The sequence below is a fragment of the Marmota flaviventris genome, chromosome 12, assembly GCF_047511675.1.
Source record: "Marmota flaviventris isolate mMarFla1 chromosome 12, mMarFla1.hap1, whole genome shotgun sequence".
Lineage (NCBI taxonomy): Eukaryota > Metazoa > Chordata > Mammalia > Rodentia > Sciuridae > Marmota > Marmota flaviventris.
In genome coordinates, this window is record NC_092509.1 from 97,201,462 (window position 1) to 97,220,065 (window position 18,604).

General features: G+C 35.0%; 1 protein-coding gene across 2 annotated transcripts in view; it reads left to right on the forward strand.

Annotated features, from left to right (window-relative positions):
* Nucleotides 1–18,604, forward strand: part of Acbd6 (acyl-CoA binding domain containing 6) — a 153,023-nt gene that overhangs the window by 45,462 nt on the left and 88,957 nt on the right. For both annotated transcript variants that reach the window (XM_027935061.2, XM_027935062.2), the window contains exon 4: nucleotides 7,496–7,578. In XM_027935061.2, coding sequence (XP_027790862.1) covers nucleotides 7,496–7,578 — 83 coding nt within the window. The remainder of the gene's footprint in view (nucleotides 1–7,495; nucleotides 7,579–18,604) is intronic.

Genomic DNA, 18,604 nt, shown 5'->3' on the forward strand with positions numbered 1-18,604 from the left:
GGGTATATGCCCTGCTTTTGCTGGTGGGACCATATCAACCAAAGTTTGAGTTTTGAATCAAGAAGTGTGACTTGTGGCTCAGTGACATGTTGCTTTATTCTATGTTTGTACTTTAGTTGTTTGAAATCTAAAGTCTGGGCTTGCATGTCATAGCTGCAAATAAGTCTGAGAAATGAGGTTTTGGAAATTCTGCTTTGAGAAGTTAGGATTCACAGTATGGGAAGCTATTAAAATGCTGAGATAGTATTCAGAAAACTTGGGTAAGCCACAAATTATGTGTTCATTAAACTTGTCTTGCCTTTTCAGTCGCTCTACCTATCTTTCATGAAATCATGTATTCTAGTAATATTTGGATAAAGGCAAAAGTAATGGAAAAGATTCGTTTAGCAATACTAATCTACTTCCCTTAGTATTCCTATTCTCATTTTTAATGCATTCCATCACAAAATTTGTATGGTTTTTGGATTTCTGGCAAGGTGGTAGTAGCTGTAGCACAGTTTTTTCAAAGTCCCCAATTTTTTCTTAACAATAGCATAACCAAAAGTTCTTGGTTAATATCTGTAGCACAACAAGTTGATTAGAGGCAACAGAAATAGACCACAAACAATGATGACTGCTAACGCCATTTCTGTAGGAGGAAGTAGAAGGAAGGAGTAGAAAACTTCTTGTCCTAAGAATGACAGAAACCTAAAATAGCCAACAGATAAGGCTTATAGGAGTTTTGCATACTTTTAATTCATGGTGAGTAAAAGGGGCTCATGGTTAGATTCTCTAGAGCTGCTGTGCTCTATGCTTCCAAAGTTGCCCAACCAGCCAAAGCTCTTTTCCAATACATAGATATCCTAACACTGAGAGCAGTCCACTGGGAATTTAATCAAAATCAGGTAGGACATTGAAGGATAATAAAGACAAAAAGAAAAGAATCAAATTAACGAATCAAATAAAATTGATGTTATATTACATTTAATTGGCTTTATTTTTTCTTTCTTAGCTTTCCAGAAAATAATGATACTCTCTTATAATTGATGTTATCTAGTTCCCCCACCAAAATATCTGGCATCTGTTGTACTGACACTCTGGTTTTAGAAAAACAGCCATATTTTGGCTAATAATTCTTATTATTTAATGATCAATTTGTGCCACTGTTCTTTTTCTTTTAATTTTTTTTTAGTTGTAGATGGACACGATATCTTTATTTTCATTCTTTTTCTTTATGTGATGCTGAGTATCGAACCCAGGGACTCACATGTGTGAAGCAAGCACTCTACCACTGAGCTACAACTCCATCCCTGTGCCACTGTTCTTTACATATATATTTTAAATCCATAAAAATGATCATACAAGGTAGGTCCCTTTATTCCCATTTTTGCAAATGAAAGAAAAGAAGTAAAGAATGTAAGAGGTTAATTGATTTGTACAAAGTCATACAATTAAACCTTTAAACAAATCAGACAATAAAGCTAGTAAAAAAAAAAAAAAAAAAGATTCTGAAAAAGCACACAGAAGCAGGAAACCTCTTTGCATATAGTACCCTGAGGATCTTTGGAATATAAGCTTTCACAGATAGAGAAGAAATTTCCATAAAAATTTTAAATCTTAGCCCTGAAACCAAGGTGTAGCCTGAGTCAAGTAGTAGAAATTTAGCCAACAGCTATCCTTTCCTCCTTGAGGAAAGGAGCATTTCAGTGTCGCAAATGATACAGCCTGAGGCAGTAGCAGTGGGCAAATTTGATCCTACTGGCTGCCAAATTGGAATCTCTTTATTTAACTGCTGATGCACCATAGAAATCACTTAATAGATTTTGAGTAGAGAAAAACGGAATAAACATCTAAGTTTCTGTGAGATACATTTCATCGGAGTGGAAATCAAGAGGGTAAAGTAGTTTCAACGTTTACCCCCTCTGATAATGAAGTGAATGGAAAAGAAAACTAAAGCATCTTTGGCAGCTTTATTCTGAATTCACTCTAACAATGGCAGATTATTTTAAAAACAGTATCTATTTTTAAAATAGTTCCTAAATTATAATCTTTTTATTCCCCAAAAATGTTGTCACATATTCTAACAAAAATATATCTGTGTAGTTACCTTCGAAAGAGAACCTAATCCTATGAAGAATGAATGTACTTAGAATATATTATAATAAATTATGGAGTCAAATTTTTCCCTTAAGATTTTAATTAAACTACCTTATTTCTTATGCATATAGGTATTCATCATATCTTTGTCTATGAATGAGACAATGAAAATAACTTAAATATACAATTAATTGTCAGTTAATGGTTTAAGTATATGGAATAGTATGATGGCTTTAAAGTTAATGTTTGTGGCGTCTCTGCTCCTGAGCATGGTAGAATAATAGGGACAAGATTTACCCCTTTGCCTAAAACAAGAAGAAAACCAGATCCATAGCTGCAATGAGTGATGAAACAGTAATTTTTGGATGTTGTACTACAAGCAATGTAAAATTATGAGAGAAGGGAAACAAGCTAATTTCTACAGGTGGCCAAAGTAGATTGCCTGGAAGCATTTTTTCCAAGCTATTCTGTATGGAGGGGAACCCAAAATTGCCTGGCAATCTCCCTGATTTGAGCTAGAATTTGTAGGGCCAAATATTAGAAGTTGTTCCTAGATAGAGAGTTCCAGAGATCTATGTTTGATCCCTTTGGCTGAATACTAGTCTCTGTGTTTATGAGAAGAAAACTAACAGTCTGGGGAAAGAATCACAGAAAAGCAGTAGGTTGCACAATTCCTGGAACTGATATAGCATATTTTGTTTCTACAAGTCAGAGTGCAAAAAAATATATGGGATGTATGGTAGAGGTCTCAGAAAGGTTTCACCTTAGTAGTAAGTGCTAAATTAAGCCCTACACTGAAGACTGCTCTTCTGCCTTAACAGAGCTTAAAAATGAGATTCCAAAGGATCAGACTGATACCAAGGAATTTATGCCAAAATAAAGACCAATATAATTTAAAGGAACACAGAAAAATCCAGAAAACATTGTTGAAAATATACAATGCCTGGCTTGACAGTCTTTTAAGCAGGAAGGGGGGTTGCAGGAAAATATGACACAGGAGAACAACCTATTCATAAATGCAGATGCCAAATTGAAAAGGTGATGAAATACCAAAGACATGAAGACACTTACGATAAATACATTCTTATTTGTTCTAGAAAGTGGGTGAAAACATGAGCGAAATACAGAGAAATAGAAGATTAAAAAACCCAAGCTGAAAATTCTGGAGATGGAAAAATACATTATCTGAAGTGAAAATATATGAGAGGATTAACAGCATTTTGGCCTTGCTTAGAGAAGATCAGTGAACTTGAAGTGAAACTAATCAAAATGAGGTACAGAGCATAAAAAGACTAACCAAGAAATGAAGAAAATCCATTGAGCTATTGGAAAATATCAAGCAAAGTAGCATATATTTGGAATTCCAGAAAGACAGTGAGAGGAGAAAACAAAAACTAATAATAATGAATAATATCATAAATTCTAAACATTGCTAAAAACTATACACCAGAGTTTTTCAATCTTGAAACATTGCTATTTGGGGTCAGAAAATTCAATGCTGTAGAGGGCTATTCTTTGCAAAATATGACATTTAGCAGCAACCCTGGTTCTGATTCACTAGATGCCAACAGTGCTGCCTAGTTGTAACAACAAAAACTACCCTAGATATTGCCAAATGTCTAGGGTGGGGAGGTGGCAGCGATGCTGGAGGGTTGGCAGGGAGGACTAAAAGTTTCCCCTTGTTGAGAATCCCTGCTAAAATCCCATGGATCCAAGAAGCTTCACTGAACCCCAAACATAGGGAGAGGGAGCATGGGAGGAGTAGATGAATTCTAGATAGGGCAGAGGTGTTGGAGGGGAAGGGAGGGGGCAGGGGATTATTAATGATGGTGGAATGTAATGATCATTATTATCCAAAGTACAGGTATGAAGACACGAATTGGTGTGAATATACTATGTATACAACCAGAGATATGAAAAATTGTGCTCTGTATGTATAGTAAGAATTGTAATGCATTCCACTGTCATATATAAATAAAAAATTTAAAAAAGAAAGAAACATAATGAAACCATATACCAACGCCACATCATCCTCATTACATGGGGGCAAACCTGTGAAATAGAGAAAAGCTTGAAAGCAATCAGACCAAAAAAAAAAAAAACATGAGACAGGAACAAAAGTAGAACTACACCAGATTTCTTTACAGAGGTCTGAGGTCAACAGGTTGACATCATAAGGAAAAGACTATCAGTCTGTTATCTTCTACCCAGTTACAATAGCTTTCAAAAATGAAAGTGAAATTTGTGTAATGTGATAATGAGCCTATATGGAAAACTCAGAGGTGGCATCGTACTCCGTGTTGAAAGATTCAAACCTTTCTACCTAAGATTAGCAATAAGACATGAGTGCTTGGTTTCACCATTGAACCCAATATTGTACTGTAAATTCAAGCTAAGAAAAGAATTAAATAGCATCCAAATTGGAAAGGCAAAAGTAAAAACTATCTGTTTGCAGATGACATGATCCTATATATAGAAAATTCAGAAAATTCACAAACTACTAGAGTTGATGACTAATTTAGCAAATTTGCAAGATATTAGAACAACATACACAAATTATTGTGTTTTTATACACCAGCAGTGGACTCTCCAGTAATGGAAATGAAGATAAATATTTCCATTTATAGTGGCACAAAAGAATAAAATACTCAAGAATAATTTTAACCAAGGAGGTGAAAGATTGTGTAGTGAAAACTATATTGATAACAAAAACATAAATAAGTGGAAATACATATTGTGTTCATGAATTACAAGATTTAATTTTGTCAAGATGTTAGTTAAGCCCAAATCTGTGTGGATTCAGTGCTATCAAAATCTACCCATCTTTTTTTTTTTTCCCAGAAATAGAAAAGGTAATCTTCATATGGAATTACAAAGGGTGTCAAATAGCCAAAACAGTATTGGAAAAAAAAGAAAATTGGAAGCTTTGAAGCCACAGTTAAGTAGTGTGGAACTGGCAGGGGGGTAAACATATAGACCAATGGAATAGAATTGAGAGTTTAGAAATATACTCTCAGGTTTATGGTCAGTGGATTTTCAGTAAGGGTGATACCAGAACCATTCATTGGGGAAAGAATAATCTCTTTAACAGTGTAGGGACAATTGGATATCCATATGCAAAAGCATGAAGGTGCATTCCTGTCATATAACATACACATAAAAATAGCTCAAAATGGATCCTCAGCTTAATTAATAAAATTACAATTATAAAAGTCTTTGAAGAAATCATATGAGTAGATCTTAATAACCTTGGATTTGACCATGGCTGCTTAGATATGACAGCATAAGCTCAAGAAACAAAAGAAAGGATTAACAAATAAGATTACATAGATATTAAAAACTTTTGTTCAGAAGACTCTGTCAAGAAAGTGAAAAGAAATGGGAAGAATATTTGCAGATTGTATATTCAACAAGGATCTAATATCCAGAACATGTAAGTAACTCCCCAAAGGCAAGCCAACTAATGACTGGGTAGAGGATGTAAATAGATATTTCTCCAAAAAGAATGGCCCATAATCATATGAAATATTAGTCATTTGAGAGGTGTCTTAAAACCAGAGTGGGATACCATTTCATACCCAGTAGGATGTCTATAATTTTATAAAAACAACAATAAGTATTGGTGGGATGTGAAGAAAGCATCTTATATTATTGAAGGGGATGTAAAATGTTGCAGTGACTGTGGAAAAGTTTGGTAGTTCCTCAGAAAGTTAGTACCATCTGATCCAGCAGTTCCACTCCTAAGATATATATACTCAAAAGAATTGAAAACAGGTGCTCTAATACTTGTACACAGATGTTCATGGCAGCACTATTCACTATAGGCAAAAAGTGCAAACAACCCAAATGTCCAGCAACTGATGAATGAACAAATAGAATGTGGTAGTAGTATATACGTAGCATAGAATATTGCTCAACCATAAAAAGGAATGAAGAACATGCCATAATATAAATGAACCTTAAAAACATGCTAAGCAAGAGAAGCCAGAGGTAAAAGATCACATTATACATGATTCCATTTATATGAAATATCCAGAATGGATAAATCCATAGAGACAGAAGGTAGATTGATGATTCAGTGTTTGGGGGATGGGGTGGGGGAAGACTGCTTATGGGTTCAGAGTTTCCTTTGGGATGATGAATATCCCACTTAGATAGGGGTGGTGGTTGCACAACATTGTCAATATGTTAATGCTACTCATTTATACACTTTCAAGTAGTTAATTTTATGTTATATGAATCTCATGTTAATACAAAAAAAGTGAGGGCAAAATACTTCAGGCAAATCAAAACAAGAGATAATAAAGAATAAAATACTCAAGAATAATTTTAACCAAGGAGGTGAAAGATTGTAGAGTGAAAACTATATTGAAAACAAAAACCTAAATAAGTGGAAATACAGATTGTTTTCATGAATTAGAAGATTTAACTTTGTCAAGATGTTAGTTACATTGATGAAAACCTGTGAAGTAGAGAAAAGCTTGATTTGCAGTACAATAAATGTTAAAAGAACTTTCCTCAGGTGAAAGGAAAATTACTTCAGAATGAAAATTTGGACCTGTGTAAAGGAATAAAAAGTACTAGAAGTTCTGAATAGATGGGTAATGACAAAAAGTCCCCTCCCCCACCCATTTTAAAATCTCTTTAAAAAAAAGATAATGGAGCTTACTGTTTCATCCCTGACATGTAAAGAACTAGTAAATCACCATTCTTGTCCTGAATAACAACCTGACCAAACCAGAAATCCAGGGCTGTTCTTGGTTCCTTCAGAGATTTGAGGTACTCAGTCCCTGGTCCACTGTGATAGTAAAGAAGGCCAGGGATGCTAATCATGAGAACATGGATTGAACTTCTGTGTGCTGATTTTAGAAAATGTTCCATGGTAGTTTGCTCTTTTTTTCTTTTTCTTTTCTTTTTTAAAATATATCTGAACCTCTTTTCCTCTTTCTTCTACCTTCTCTACTTTTTTCTTTTTACCTAAAAATATTTTCTTTATGATTGAATTTGAAATTTTACCATAGTTTAGTTCTTGTTTGTAAACTTTAATTTTATAAATCTAGATATGATTTTCCTGATCACATTCATGTCTAGTATTTATATTTCATTTTCATGCTTTCACATAAACATCCATGTTTTCAACATTGAACGTCATCCCATAGTCACCTAGGGGATTGCTTTTAGGTGGCTCCAAAAAGTGAAACTGAATGACCTTAAATAACCAGTGGGTACCTATTCTGTTGCTGACCGGAGGATCCTGTCGCTTTTCTTGTACCACCTTAAAATTATTCTTACAACTTGAAGAAATGGTTGAGAATAGAAGTTCTGGTAGTTCCTTAAGCAAATTAATGTTTTACAACTGGCTTAAATATACTTTGCTTTAATCTGTATGCCTTTTTTTCATTTTTTTCCCCTCCCACAGATACCAGAGAAGAAAGGAAAAGAGGCAAATAGTGGTTTTGGCGGGCCAGTTGTTAGTTCTCTATATCATGAAGAAACCATCAGGTAATTTCTCTTGTGATCTTTGATAATACGAATCTACATATGTGTGGGTATGTGTTTGTGTGTATGTGTGTGTTCAAGTTTTTTTTTTTTTAATCTTGAAATCTTTAATTTGTAGAGTACTTTTTTCTTAACATGAAACTGATTTGGTATTATCTCTAGTAGGATAATAAATGGCCGGAAAGAATTCTGTAGTGTATAATCTTTAAAATCAATAAGTGTCTGAACTAGTGCCAAAGTGTCTGAACAGTGAAAATATTATCACTTGTCACTTATCATCAGGATCTGAGTCAGTGCCTTTCCCACCTGGTTGGTAAAGCAGGGTTTTATGTCTCAGACAATCTAAAACTGTGAATTTTTGTTGTTAATTTTCCTCAAAATACTATTTCTTATAAAGATTCTAATTCTGATAATTTACTATAATTCTAATTAGACTAATAATTCTAGGTAAAACTCATTTAATTCCCTCCAAAAGTTATCTTGGAGTGTAAAATAATGCAGCCACAATGGAAAACCGGGTGTAGTTTCCTCAAAACATAAAAAATAGAATTGCCGTATAATCCAGCAAATCCTCTTCTGGATCTATGTCCAAAGGAATTGAAAAATAGAATCTCAAAGACTTCTTTGTACCCCCATATACATAGCAGCACTATTTACTATTTTCAAGAAGTGAAAACAACCAGAGTGTCCAATGGCAAATAGATAAACAAAATTTAGTATATACATACAGTGGAGTATCATCCAGCCTTAAAAAGGAAGGAAATTTTGACAGATGCTACAATAGGAACCTTTAGACATTGCACTAAGTGAAATATGACAGTCACAAAAAAGACTAATACTGTATACTTACTGAGTTACCTATAGTAGTAAAATTTGTAGAAATAGAAAGTAGAAGAGTGGTTTCCAGGAGCTGGAGGGAGTGGGAAATGGGAAGTTATTTAATGGGTCAATTTCAGTTTTACGAGATGGAGAAGTTCTAGAGATTGCACAACAATATGAATATATTTCATACTATAGAACTGGACAATTAGTAATGGCTAAAATGGTAAACTTTGCTATATGTTGTTTTTACAACAATTAAAAATTTTTAAATATTATGTTATTAACAAAGCTTTAATTATGTATAGAATTTCATGGATAAATTTTTTTCAGCACTGTATGTAAATCAGAAAGGATTCTACTGCTACTTTAAGGAGTCATGAGACACTTTCTTCTAAGATTGTTTCTTTTCAAATTAAACAACTACCAAAAGAAAAAAAAGGACTTCTTGCTTTGTTACTCTTTTCAAGTTATCAACTGTTCCTTTTCTTATTCATTAACATGTAATAAATGTTTCAAGTGGAAAACTGTCTTCACCTAAATTTATTGAAGGGAAATATCTATCTTTATAGAATGAAGAGGGAATTGTACCAAAAATGTATGCTTCTTGCTTACAGAAAGGAGCTTATCTAACATGAAGAAGCAGCACTATGAACTGCCAAGTAGCATTGTAAGAGGGAGAAGTTACTGGTACCTCTTAAAATCAGAAGCTTGAAATGCTCATGGTTTCCAATTGTTGACCAGGCAGTCGGTTAATACGAGGGGATCTGTCTTGAATCTACTTGCATAGCAAGCACCCCCTTTTTATTTAGATTAAATGCTTATTCAGGATAAGATGGGGGGAGGCTGATGGAGATTTGAGGGGGGAATAAAGACATCCTTTAGGATTGCTACTGACCTGGAATGCATTTGCTAATTCCAGTCCCTATGGTGGACCCTGAGAACACTGAGGAGCCCATTAAAGACTGAAGGAACATTTTCAGAGTTTAACCCTTCCCTCAATCTTTTTATACCCAGAAAGTATTTGGGGCTTATTAATTTGCAGATTCTGTCTTTAGAGTCTTATAAAAAATGGCATCTTAGAATCTTAACCTACTAATCAAAGTTTGTTAAATGTTCAAATCAAGCTATGTAAGTGTCATTTTTCTAGATAACAGGAGGTAGTCATTTCTTCTCTATTTTGCTATAATCTTTTGCTTATACTTTTGTATAATATTTACCACATTATGCCACACTGAGTTACAGTTTTTTTAAAATAATTAATCCTGTCCGTTAACTTAGTTTTTGAGAGCAAGGATCATGCTTTCTTCATCTCTGTGTTTCTACTACCTGAGGAAATTCCCAAAACTTAATAAATGCCCTGAGCTTCGGAGGTATGCCCAGACAAAGGCTTTCCTCAAGGAGTTGACCGATGAGTAGCCTAGGGGACATGTCATAAAACAGAGTGCTGCTGGCTTGTTTTCCTGTGGTATGCCTGTCTCAGCTCCTTTCCTACATAATCCAAAAAAATTTAAATAACTAGGAAAGGAAAGGCTGTTTTCCTTCCGTAGTTGTATAGATAAATGAGAGTTTCTTGACTTTGTTAAAAAAAAAAAAAAAAAAAAAAACACTAAGCCTAACTTCCTAACAATATAAATCACTTGTGTTTAATAATAATGATCTTTATTTATGTATATGTGTGTGCTAATTTTCTTAAGGGCTTCCAGATTCCAGTGTTTCCAAAATGATCTCTCAGTTTCTTTTGAAATGTCTAGTGACATGACTGATCACAGTAGCCCTACAGAATGTGAAGTGTATCAGAACTGAGAGTAGAAATCTGGGTGAGTGTAATCCTGAGGTAAACTATTTTGAAAGTGTTAATCTTACCCTCATTCCTCACCCACTTCTTAAAGAAGTGACTGTTAGATTTACTTCAATATTTAGATTCAGTATTTAGAATCTTGATCATGAAAAATAATGAAGACTAGTATAGTTTATTTTTATAGATTTTTTGGGGTGTGTGTGTGTGTGTGTGTGTGTGTGTGTGTGGTGTGTGGGATTGAACCCAGGGCCTTGTGGATGCGAGGCAAGCCCTCTACCAACTGAGCCATATCCATAGCCCTAACGTAGAGATTTTAATTCAGCTCAACACACATTTACTGTGAATCTACAGTGAGACAAAATATTGTGGATATTGTGCTTCTCAGCTTCTTCACTTTAAATTATTATGTTCTAGTAGTTTGGGCATTTTCATATAAGTCTCTTTAATAAAGATTAATTGATCTAGTGAAATATGGACTTTTGCTACAGGCAAACTGGTTAGAGTTGACTTTGCTTCATTATGTCATCTAGATATTAGTCTTCTTATGTTTTCTTCTAAATCCCTATGTTCTGGGACATACTAAGATATAAAACAGTAGGAAACATGCGTGTGAGAAACCATTGAAAGCCTTTTAACTATTGCAAACAGTAATGTTATTATTATTAAAGTAGATCAGAAATCACAATTAGTCATATTCTTATTAGTTGAATTCATTTTATTAGTATAATGAAATCCAATTATAACAAAGTAGATCATAATAAAAATTCTTCTATGTTGAGATGTTGGATTATCCTAGTGAAAGACCATATGTAGTTCTTATGGTTTCTAAAGCAGTCACAGAATGCAATTACAATACTGAAGACAGGCTGCTTCCTAAAGTTTATGTGATCAGATTTTGCTTATACTTGGGTGGAATATGGTATCAGGTGTTTTATTTTTCTAAAAGGAAGTTGTGCTTTAATTGATATTAATTGCCAATTCTTGGCAGAATTATATTCAGCTGAAGTGAAAGCCCACACAATAGGTTTTAAAGTTTTAGAAACATCAAATGGTAAACTTGGATGGAAAAAAAAAAAAACCTTTTCCTATAGAACCATTGTTTTTTAAAAGGATGTAAAACAATGCATTTTGAAGATCTATTTTGGATAATTTAATACACTAACTCCAAATTGTTTTCACATTTGAAAAGGTCAGGGAAAGTAGTATCTAATAAATCCATTTGTTTGGGTTTAGGTTCCATTGTTCTGGCAGCTCTCCTGGTTAATATACAGTATAGATGACGAGTTAAGGGTCCAGTTGAGTTTTGAGGTTTTTTTATGTAATTCATTATATTTATTCTGAGATGATTCATAAACATATTAACTCATTAAATGTCTGTTGATACTTTCTCTACGTTGTGCACAGCTTTTAGACTAAATGTCATAACCGGTTGAGTTTTAATATAAACTGGGGCCAATTCTGAGCTTGCTTCTTGATTTGTTTTGGTTCTGATCTTTGTTTCCACTCTTTCAGGATAAGATGTCACAGATACAGAACTCAGTATTAACATCCCAGAGTCCTGACGCTGATTTCTCATTCTGAAGCTAGCTAATTGTTCTGTAATATAATAGAAGGGGTACAGTGTGAATCTAATTAAGTACAAAAAATTATGGAGCCAGGTCACCAGCATTTGAATGCTGGTTCTGCCACTCATTAACTGTGACCTTGAGCAATTTTTGGTATCTCTAAAAGAGAATAATAATAGTATTGTCTCAAATTGGTACTTATGTGGATTATATGAATGCGTTCTAGAACAGTTTCTTGTACAAAATAAGTTGCTGTGTAACTATAAGTTTTCATTAGTATTGTTAGTCAGCATAGGAAGTCCTACAGAGGAGACCCCAGGGCTGAACTTAGTAACTGAAATTACAGGTCCATCTGGTTATCAAACTAAATACAAATTATTTGCTTTTGCAAAAGAAAATAGCTATTAAATCTGTTTTGAACTGTAGAAACTGGTGTAACAAATCTTACACTGAGTGCCGTGACACATGCCTGTAATCCCAGGAACTCTGGAGGCGGAGGCTGGAAGATTGTTCGTTCAGAGCCAGCCTCAGCAACTAAAGCAGGGCCCTCAGCAATGTGGTGAGACCCTGTCTCTAAAATAAAATATAAAGACAGGCTGGGATGTAGCTCAGTGTTTAAGCACTCCTGGATTCAATCTCTGGTATCAAAAAACAAACAAACAAAAAACAGAACACATAACTCACATTTACCTTTTTTTTTCGGGGGGGGGGGGCGGAGCTTGTGGGCGGCGAGTGGTTAGAGGGTGCCTGGGATTGAACTCAGGAGTACTCCACCACTAAGCCACATCCAAAGCTCTGTTTTGTATTTTATTTAGAAATGGTCTCACTGAGTTGCTTAGCACCTTGCTTTTGCTGAGGCTGGCTTTGAACTCTCTATCCTCCTGTCTCAGTTTACCTAGCTGCTGGGATTACAAGCATGCACCACTGTGCTCAGCGGTTACCTCTTTTTAGATCAGCTGTGACTCATTTACACTTTGGAGGTGGGCAGGGAAAGCACCATAATAATAAGCATGGGGTTTTGCAGAGAGTCAGATGATTCACCAATATGTATATATTGACACACTTAAGAATTATCATTTTGGGCAGACAATGTAACACAGGCCTATAATCCTAGCGACTCGGAAGGCTGAGGCAGGAGGATCACAAGTTCAAAGCCAGCCTCAGCAACTTAGCAAGGCCCTAAGCAATTTAGCGAGACTCAATCTCAAAATTTTTAAAAAAAAGGTCTGGCAATGTGGCTCAGTGGATAAGCACCTCTGGGTTCAATACCTGGTACCAGAAAAAAAAGAAATCATTTTGGGTAAATTATATACTTAGATTTAATCTAGACATTGGCACATACGCTTAGACATTAGGGCAAGAATTAAAAATACAGTAAATGAAGAGCATATAGTACCAACCTGCAATAAGATTTGGTCTTCCCTGTAGTATTTTGTAGTTTGATACATTGTAATCTATCAGAATTTTATTAATTCCACTTACACAGGCAGCCATCTGGACCTTCTCTAAGCAGGACCAGACTAGTATACTACTGAAATGATTGATGGGCTCTGGAATTGATTAGTTGCTCTGTGAGACAAATGAAGTGTTTTGGCAAAAAATACCAGAGGTCACTGCTTGTGGTCAGACACAAAAGCCTGTAGAATTTCAAAGAGATGCTTTCATCATTGCCTTATAAACTTTCAGTTTTTAAATAATAATTGATTTTGGAAAATTTTTAAAAATCTTTCCATTGGTTAATTCATCATGAAGAATGTAATATAAAAAACTAGAATGAAAGTGATTGTTTTATATTTTAATTTTATATTCTTGGTTAAAATATAAGCTGGAATGATAGTAGCATAAAAATTTGTCATTTATACATAAATTGTACTGTAAAATTTTCCTGAAAGAGCTGTGATTAGATTAAAAGCTGTAACATATAGTTTTATTGTAACTTAAAAGTTAGATGTTATAATATTCTGCTTAAACAGTTTAACTTTGTTAGATAGAAAACTAGTTTTTTCACTTTATTTTTTCATTTATAGTTGTAGATGGACATAGTACCTTTATATTAATTATGTATTTTTATGTGGTGCTGAGGACATGTGCCTCAGACATGCTAGGCAAGTGCCCTAACCCTGAGCTACAACCCCAGCCCTGAGAAAACTGTTTTTAACAAATGTATTTAAAGAATCTGAAGCTTCAGCAATGTGTGTTAGGGCTGCAGGGCAGCCTAGAGGTAGAGTGCTTTCTGTGAGGCTATGAGTTCCATCCCCAGTATTGGGGGAAAAAAAAAGAAAGAATATGTGTTTTGGTTTCAAAAATGAGTGTTTGGATTTTTTTTTTTTTTCTTTTAACAGGTTAAGTTGTTCTGGGACATCACTGTACTGTCCTTAGCACTCAGAGCCTCCCTCCATCTGTTTGGTTGGTGGTAATATAATCTTTCCCTATTTCACTGTGTTGCTTATGATCAACATTGTGTTAACACTTTGGTGATAGGTGATAAATTGGATGACATATGTCTTGTTACATTCTGGTTATTCTTTGAGGACTACACAAGTGTGTATAGGCAAGTGGGCAACTCCCCCTCCAGGATCTGACTGCTCAAAATGAACTTGAGTTATGGATTTATTCAGCCTGTAAAACCTCAGCTGGCATAAATAATTGAGAAAGCAAAGGTTTGTCTGTGGTGCATACCTCAGGGACTCCTGTCTCCTTTCCTCCTCTCTACCTCCCTTTCTTATGAAAATGATCCCAGTTGCTCTTCTAGATAATAACACACCAAGCAATTAAAAGCCATGGGTGGCTGGAGAGAGGAGAAAAGGTTTAGTTAATGAGCTTTTCCTCTTCCAGTGCCCATGAGAGCCTCGGGAATGACAAGGCGATTAAAGCAAAGAGATAATTATAGATTATGTGAAAATGGGTCCCTTGGGACAAGCAGGTCTTGACATAAACAGTAACTGTTGTAAGAGTCTCCTGGCTCTCAGATTCACCCTTTTCTAATGTGCTTCATTGAGCTTCTGTGTGCTCAGTGTCATGATGCCAACCAAGCATATAGGCAGATCCACCTGTTTGCAGATCAACAGCCCTTTCTGAACAAGGGGTCATTCATCAACCCAAACCATCATCCACTCCTCTTAGTCCTTTTTTTCTTCTTTTCCCTTCCCTACATTTTTCTCTCTCTTGTCTATCCTTCCAGTTTTCCCTTCTCTCTTATGTATTTTATGAATACAGTACATGTGAAGAACTAGGCACTTGGACTTGTTCACCAAGTGTGATGTGTGTATGTGTGTGCACATATAAAGGTACATGTAGTTATGAGGCTACTATGTCCCTTGCAATAACAAGAGACACTGTTACAAATAATATGAACAAGGCCCCTCGCTATCTCATCTCATACTAGTTTTCCTTTTAGCTTTTGTTCACACTTCTCTACTCCCATTGGCTTTTTTTTCTTTGAAGATCTAATTAATATTTGATGGATGAATTGATTGACAGTGTTATATCAAGATATGAAAATGACCCTAGCTTATAACATATACTAAATTTTTAAGATAATGACAACTAATATATGTTGATTGCTTATTATATTCTAGTAATGATAATATGTTATATGTTATTTCACTTAATCTTCAGAATGACCCTATTAAATGTAGATTTTTTTTTTAATATCCCTGTTTTACAGATGAGGAAACAGATTCAGAGAGGTTAGGTTACTTACCCAAGGTCACTTCCCTTAATTGTAATATTGGTTCCTGAGATGTTTAAGGAATCATTGTTAATTTCTAATTAATGAAATTAGGTTTGATAGTTATTACTCTATTAATATACTGAACATCTTTAATTAAATTTTTGAAATTAAATCTCTTTTCCATTTAGTTTTCTTAAAAATGTGCTTTACAAGCTGGATGTGGTGGTACACATCTGTAATCACAGCTACATGGGAGGCTGAGACAGGAGGATTCCAAATTTGAGGTCAGCCTGGGCAACTTAGTGAGGCCATGTCTCAAAATAAAATAAAAACGGATGGAGATGTAGCTCAGTAGTAGAGTGCACCTGGGTTCAATCCCCAGTACTGTTTAACAACAACAACAAAAATGTACTTCACAGGTAAAGTAGAGACTGTAGTCTTTCATTTATCACTACACTGGCAATGATGTTTCCTTTGGATTGTGTATCGATTTGAGAGTTACCTTGGTGATTAATGTAACCCATCTGGGCTGGGGCTGGGGCTGTGGCTTGAGCGGCAACGCGCTCGCCTGGCATGCGCGGGGCGCTGGGTTCAATCCTCAGCACCACATAAAATAAAATAAAGATGTTGTGTCCACCGAAAACTGAAAAAAAAAAAAAATAGAAAAAATTCTCTCTCTCTCTCTTTCTTTAAAAAAAAAAAAAAAAAAAGAATGTAACCCATCTCTGTAAAGTCCTTTTAGCAGAGGGTTCCCTTGTCTCTACCTCCTCACCAGCACTTGTTTTCATTCATCTTTTTGATAGTAATCCATCTGACAGGTATGAAGTGATATTTCATTGTGAGGAATAGAGATTTTGAGCATTTTTCATGTGTCCGTTGGCTATTCATCTCCTTTTTTTGAGAAATGTTCAGATCCTTTGCCATTTTTAAATTGGTTTATTTGTTTTCTTGCTCTTGAGTTTTTTGAGTTCTTTATATATTTTAAATATCAACTCCTTATCTATGTATGATTTTCTAAGCATCCTTTTGGAGTAGCCTTCTACTTGCTTTTGGCCTCTACTCTGTAAAATTTTGGGTAGAGACAGTGACATTCAAAAAATCTCTTTGTAGTTCCTAAGAGGTTTGTTTGTTTGTTTGTTTTTCCACTTATCTGAGATTTTATTTTTTAATTTTTTTTATTATTGGTTGTTCAAAACATTATAAAGCTCTTGACATATCATATTTCATACATTTGATTCAAGTGGGTTATGAACTCCTATTTTTACCCCGTATACAGATTGCAGTACCACATGGGTTACACATCCACTGTTTTACATAATGCCATACTAGTGACTATTGTATTCTGCTACCTTTCCTATTCTCTACTATCCCCCCTCCCCTCCCCTCCCATCTTCTCTCTCTACCCCATCTACTGTAATTCATTTCTCTCCCTTGTTTTGTTTTGTTTTGTTTTCCCCTTTCCCCTCACATCCTCTTATATATAATTTTGTATAACAATGAGTGTCTCCTTCCATTTCCATCCACAAAATTACAACTATCTTATATTTGATAAAGGGGCTAAAAGCATGCATTGGAGGAAGGATAGCATCTTCAACAAATGGTGCTGGGAAAACTGGAAATCCATATGCAACAAAATGAAACTGAATCCCCTTCTCTCACCATGCACAAAAGTTAGCTCAAAATGGATCAAGGAGCTTGATATCAAATCAGAGACTCTGCGTCTGATAGAAGAAAAAGTTGGCTCCGATCTACATATTGTGGGGTCGGGCTCCAAATTCCTTAATAGGACACCCATAGCACAAGAGTTAAAAACAAGAATCAACAAATGGGACTTACTCAAACTAAAAAGTTTTTTCTCAGCAAGAGAAACAATAAGAGAGGTAAATAGGGAGCCTACATCCTGAGAACAAATCTTTACTCCTCACACTTCAGATAGAGCCCTAATATCCAGAGTATACAAAGAACTCAAAAAATTAAACAATAAGAAAACAAATAATCCAATCAACAAATGGGCCAAGGACCTGAACAGACACTTCACAGAGGAGGACATACAATCAATCAACAAGTACATGAAAAAATGCTCACCATCTCTAGCAGTCAGAGAAATGCAAATCAAAACCACCCTAAGATACCATCTCACTCCAGTAAGATTGGCAGCCATTATGAAGTCAAACAACAACAAGTGCTGGCGAGGATGTGGGGAAAAGGGTACACTTGTACATTGTTGGTGGGACTGCAAATTGGTGTGGCCAATTTGTAAAGCAGTATGGAGATTCCTGGGAAAGCTGGGAATGGAACCACCATTTGACCCAGCTATTGCCCTTCTCGGACTATTCCCTGAAGACCTTAAAAGAGCGTACTATAGGGATACTGCTACATCGATGTTCATAGCAGCACAATTCACAATAGCTAGACTGTGGAACCAAACTAGATGACCTTCAATAGATGAATGGATTATAAAAATGTGGCATTTGTACACAATAGAGTATTACTCAGCACTAAAAAATGACAAAATCATGGCCTTTGCAGGGAAATGGATGGCATTAGAGCAGATTATGCTAAGTGAAGCTAGCCAATCCCTAAAAAACAAATGCCAAATGTCTTCTTTGATATAAGGAGAGCAACTAAGAACAGAGCAGAGAGGAAGAGCATGAGAAAAAGATTAACATTAAACAGGGATGAGAGGTGGGAGGGAAAGGGAGAGAGAAGGGAAATTGCATGGAAATGGAAGGAGACCTAAGAGTTTTAAAGATAACATCTAAAATTTTTCATTCAACAGTAAATGATTGCAAAGGATGTAATTTCTGGCATTTTATAGATAATGCAATTTTTAAATAAACACATCACTCTAATGGAATCTAGATAATATAAGGATAATCCATTTTTAAACATGTTATTATTAAGGAAAATGGGGCAAAGAGTACACAGGATCTCTTTATTATTTCCTCCAATTGAGTGAGTCTTCAGTTAACTCAAATAAAAATTGATTCTGATCTTGATGAAAAAGTTGACTTGAGTTCTTCAACAGAAATTTTATATCTCATTTTTTCATTTCTAGATAATTTTCATTTTGAAGTAATATATTTCTGCATAGTCTTGTGACATTGTCATAATTATTTACAAAAATATGTATGTAAATTGAATTTTCAAAGATTAATTTTCCTGTGATCT